General features: G+C 44.7%; 1 protein-coding gene across 1 annotated transcript; it reads right to left on the reverse strand.

The window, feature by feature from the left end:
* Positions 1-1,400: 1,400 nt before the first annotated feature.
* On the reverse strand, positions 1,401-3,911 carry LOC120105356 (aspartyl protease family protein At5g10770-like). Its single transcript, XM_039117722.1, has 2 exons — positions 3,694-3,911; positions 1,401-3,033 (listed from the first exon to the last, which is right to left on the reverse strand). Exons 1-2 carry the CDS (start codon positions 3,851-3,853, stop codon positions 1,799-1,801), a joined length of 1,395 nt encoding a protein of 464 aa, XP_038973650.1. The 5' UTR covers positions 3,854-3,911; the 3' UTR covers positions 1,401-1,798.
* Between the last annotated feature and the right edge of the window lie 1,482 nt (positions 3,912-5,393).

The following is a 5,393-nucleotide window of genomic DNA, read 5'->3' on the forward strand; positions in this document are numbered from 1 at the left end:
GAAAATCCATTGAGAGCATTCAAGTCTATCAACCACCGAAGGAGAGTTAGAGCCATTCAAAGAAAAAGAGGAGTTATTGCATCCCAAGCGATTTCAGAGCACTCCTCACATTAAAGACGTATTGAAGTGATTCTCAACTATCAGCACATTCAAGAGAGGATCCAGTAAAAGAGAAGCAAAGTCTTCCATCGGCAAAATCTATTTGAAGGCTTCTTCCTTTACATTTTGTTTATATTGCTATATCTGCTTATCTAGAAGCTTGTAATCTTTAAAACTTATTTCTCTGTTATTTGTTACTTGATTCAATCAGAAGATTGAATCAAGGGGTTAAGGTTTGTTGGTGAGCCCGTAAAATCAATGGGATTGTTTGTGAGCCGGAAAAAACAAACGGAGAGGTTTTAGTCGGTGAGCCAGGAAAAACCGACCAGGTTCGTTATGATCCTACGAAAACAATAAGTTGGGTTGTGAGCTTGTAAAACTACTGAGCTGTAATCTTGAGATTATAGTGAACTCCCAAGAGAAGCTTGGGGAGTGGATGTAGGAGCCAGGGTTGGCTCCGAACTACTATAAAAATCTTATGTTTGTGTTGTGATATATCTTGTTTTACTTCTTTACTGCTTTGTTATAGATTACTCAATTATATTTACTTAAAATCAAGAAATCTTTCTTATAGATTACTCAATTACATTTGCTTAAAAGTTTGGAACAGCCAAACCACATAAGGAATCAAAATTAAACCCATACCCGGCCTTGTTACCCATATCGTCCATCCCTTGCAAATCAGTATCTTACTAGCTAAAGGGGGTGTTGAAAAGCTTGACCGGATAATCTATATTGCAAGCATGCCTAAAGCTAGTAGGTGTACCCTTTCCCTTCATGAAGGAAGTCTTCTATTCAAATATTGGGAGGTATCCCCAGCGGTTGACACTGGCAATTCTTCTATCAATTTTATGAAATAATCCTAAAGAGAAAACAGAGTAAGCTAACATTATGTATTACATCCTCAAAGCGCTGCTGCTCATAACTGCTTGTACTCATAATCCCTCAGCTGCATCCTCCGGCACCAAACCCAATCATTTCCCTGGCAACGTCATAAACCACGTCGAACGTCCTCTGCTGCATGTTCCCAACTATGGAAAGCCCATCCTCATCGACGCTGGCGAATGCGAGGCAACCCTGCGAGGGGCTCGCGAAAAGGAGGATCCCCGAGGCATCGACGTTAAACGTGACACCAGCACTGAACTGCAGAGCGTACCGCAGGCACTCTAATTCTGCTATACCCAGTGAAGTTGTAGCAGGTGTCCAGCATCTCAAACGCGGCCATTGGCGAATACTATCGACGTGTTGCATGAATCATATAAAGTTTTGTTTACCAAGTCAAATTTTGACATGGAAGTTAATTTCTAGGAACTTGTAGACCCTTTGTCATGTAAAAGTGTTTTCACGAAGTGATTATTTTAAAAACCCTTCCATGATGCCCATTCTTTGATAATGATGTTGCACCTAACTTCATTTGCTCCGATGATTAAACGCATGGAACAGCCAAAACATCGAAACCAAATGAGGACGAGCTCAAATCAAGATCCAGTTTTTATCATGCCAAAGATAAATTAGCACGACTATAATCATGCTATTTTTTTCTTGAATAATTAAGTAGAGGGACTATTTCGTCCTACACTAGGCCGGTTCTCTTTTTGTTCTGTTTTCTTACGATGAACTCTTAATTTCTTTTTCTTGTCTCCTGGTTGCTTGATCAATCAGTTAATCTATCATGCTCCCAACCATTGTGTTCGACCAATTAATTACAACCGTTGGCGCCAAACCCAATTCTTCTATTTGCGATGTCATAAACCACATTAAACCGCTTCTGCTGCGCGTTGCCGATGATGCCAAAGTCCTTGGCATCGCCATTGGGGGCGAACGCCAGGCACGCCTGCGAAACGTTGGGCACGTATAGTATGCCGGAGAAGTCGACGTTAAGGGTAGTCCCGCCTCCAAACATCAGCGCCACCGTCGGCACCGACACCGTGTCATAGCCTGTGAAATTATAGCATGTGTCCAGTATCGACAGAGCCGGCACCATCTTGTACCTGGTCATCTGCTTACGGAATGCCGACTGAAGGGCGGCATAGGCCGATGGAGGCAATCTGCTGATCACTGTGCCGGAATCAAGCACCGTCCCGGCAGTAGAGAACACCTTCGAAGATATTGGAAGCTGCTTACCGCCGACTTTGATTGCCACGAGATCAAGGAAGTAGAATGAAGGCAAATTGGAGAATGTCCGCAACGGCGTGAACTGGACGTTCGACAGTCGACGACTGCCTAGTGTCAGATAGCCTGGCTTGCTCGATGTGGATGGAATGCAGTAAGAGAAGACACCGCCATACTTCGGCGACGACTGCGATACTAGCGATACTGGTCTACGCCCTAAACCGAGCAGACCGGCAGCCCTACCGAAGAGCCCCTTGCTCTGATCGCCGCAGCCGAACAAGAAATTCGGCAGCACGTCGGAGGGCGTCAGTGTGAGGGTGTCGCTGCCGAAGAAGCCCTTCGACTGGGATTTATCGCCGTATTCGATTTTGTAGCGGCACCTGCTGTCGGCCGAGCAGTTGCGAGAGTCGAGCTTTTTGCAACTGGGGGAGCTACAGGAGATGTTGGAATAGGTGGAGGATTGAGATGGGTCGAAGAGTGGATCCTGTTGGGGGTAGCAGTTACGACCACTGCACGGCTTGCACTGGATCCATGTGATGTCGCTGCCGGTGTCGAAGATCACCATGAAGTCGTTCTTAGGGTTGCCGAAACCGACTTTGACGACGTAATTGCCGGTCCCGATCGAGCCGCCGGAGTTGGCGGGGATAGTTGCGGCGAGCGAGGCACGAGTGCCGTTGGAGGCGATGGAGATCTGGCGTTGGAGCCAGTTGACTCGATCTTGGTCCTGGTTGAGGAGTTTGACGTCGGCTGGCTTCCGGCTGGGGCTCAGCGGCGAGCATGGGCCGTGCCGGTGCACTACTTTCATCATGGACGGGTTTGAATCTGTGGAATTATAATTTTCAATAGATTTAGCAAAGAGACAATGTCATAGGCTAATGGAGCGCCTACAAAAGGTTTCCATATCCTTACGTCATCTACCTACCGTGACATGAAGATCTTCTATATACATTTATATATACTATATGCGTTCTGAAACAGGGGACCGAGTGGCTTTGACTTGGTTGGTCAGGAACCACACAATCCCCTATCCCCTCCCATTCCCAAAAAAGCAAATTAGGCATAAGACCAGTGAAACTGGCATGTCCTTTCCGTCTTTTATCGAAGTATTTCAGAACATCAATTCTTTGTCGAGGAACTCTTTTGAGAAATTTTGAAACACAAAATGTGTATTAGTGTGTATAACCTGCAAATTATGTCTAAAGTACTTAATTTGAGCTAAAAGAATATGCAACCTCTTTATTTATTATGTTTTTTGAAGGAGGTGGCAGAACTGAATTTTCAACTAGAACTTTTGAGAAATTTTCAAAGGTCGGCCAGAATTCACCGTCAGGGCACCAAGTACATGCCACGCTAATATCTTTGTCATGCATAAACGATACATTAGTATATTCTCCCCAGTCTTTTTGGGAAGAATGTTCTACCCAATCTTTCTCTTTAACAAGGAAAGCCAAGCGTAAATGATTAGATATATTTTACACCAACCTCTCGGTGAGGAGCAAACTGAGCTCGGCAGCAAAGAGCGAACACCAACCACGTATCGATTTTCCGTCTCCCTTCCATAGACTCGCGGCGCCTGGAGAAAAGTAAAAGCCAGAAGAAAAAAGGCACAACAAGAGCAGAGTGAGGAGTGGAGAAGAGCCATGACAGAGAATTTATTCTCTCTAAATTTGCTGCGCACTTGGAAGGAAGGATAGGACTGATTTATATAGATACAGATGCCCCCCTTTGCGCGTTAATTAACGCGTTAGGATATTTGAGCAAGTCTCTCTTACGACCACACAAGTCTTTCGTTTTAGATGCTTCTGTACGCGTCCGCACTGGAGAACGGAAACAGAGCTGGCCACTTTGGCTCCACAAAATGGGGGAAATTAAGGAGATGTTTTACGTCCTGGAACGCACCAGTTGGACGAGTAGTTGACGTACGAAATCAGTGGTGTTGACCGCAAGTCAAATATAATGATCCTTTGGGGAAGATAAGTTATTACCGTATTATATAATGGATTCGGTCACCAATCCTTGCAGAAATCTTAGCTTTGAATGGAAACTTTTTCTCAATTCAGACAACTTTAACGGTGAGGAATTTGCTGAATAGAAAAAGAACTAACTCTTCTATTTTTGAGCATGATGAATAGAAAGTAGGGAGAACTAATGACCGGTATATTTTTTGATTGGTCTCTAACGTTTAATCTATGTTGACTGGTTGTTTAACAACCAATCCAGCAATATTTCAATATTTCATTATAAGACGAAAATGCCCCCACCCTACTGATCTCTCATTCTCACCTCTTCCATTCCCACCAAAGAAGAGAAAAAAAAAGGGGGTCGGGCCAGCCGTGGCCGCCACCGGCTACGGCTCGCCCCCTCCCAAGCCTTTTCCGTGGCCATGCTGCCGGGAATGCCTCCGCCCTCGCCCCCTCCCATGACCGCGCTGTCAGAAATGCCCCCGCCCCCAACAAGCCCCATCCTGCGGCCGTCGCCGGCCTAGGCCCGCCCTCCTCCAGCGTCCTCCGTGGCCCGGTCTCTTTCCGGCGCCGCTAGCCTTGCAAAAGGAGACGTGTTCTCCGCTGGCCAATCGCGGCCGCTAGCGGCGGCGGCCCAGCCCCCTCCTGGGCCCCCTCCCACGACCCAGCCCCTTTCCGGCGCTGCCGGCTCGCGGGAGGAGAAGAAAGAAGAAGGGGAGAAGAGAAGAAAAAAAAAGAAAAAGAAAAGAAAAAAAGAAGAAAAGTAAAGAAAAAGAAGAAAAGAAAAAAGAAGAAGAAAAAGAAATATATATATATATATACACACGAATGAATGAATGAATAAATAAATAAATAATATACTGTAATAAAAAAATATATAAATAAATAAATAAAGCCACCGTGGCCGCGGCCCCTCTCGCGGCCCCCTCCTGTGGCCGCCACGGCCCGGCCCCTTTCTGGTGTGGTTGGCTCGCGGGAGAAGAAGAAAGAAGAAAGAAGAAGAAGGGAATAAGAGAAAAAAAAAAAGAAAATGAAAAAAAGAAGAAAAGGAAAAAAAAAGAAGAAAAGAAAAGAAAAAAATGAAAAGAAGAAAAAAAGAAAGAAAAATAAATAAATAAATAAATGCATAAATAAATTGAATGAATAAATAAATAAATATATAATATAATGTAATGAAATAAAATAATTATAAATAAATAAAGCTGCCGCAGCCGGGCCTCC

This window comes from Phoenix dactylifera, unplaced genomic scaffold (assembly GCF_009389715.1).
Source record: "Phoenix dactylifera cultivar Barhee BC4 unplaced genomic scaffold, palm_55x_up_171113_PBpolish2nd_filt_p 000265F, whole genome shotgun sequence".
Taxonomy (NCBI): Eukaryota; Viridiplantae; Streptophyta; class Magnoliopsida; order Arecales; family Arecaceae; genus Phoenix; species Phoenix dactylifera.

Bases quoted from the DNA above. Each gene is read 5' to 3' on its own strand.
- LOC120105356 (XM_039117722.1), bottom strand. From the start codon at position 3,853: ATGGCTCTTCTCCACTCCTCACTCTGCTCTTGTTGTGCCTTTTTTCTT. The intron at 3,034-3,693 runs GTTGGTGTAAAA...ATAATTCCACAG, and splicing joins AGTTTGCTCCTCACCGAGAG to ATTCAAACCCGTCCATGATG.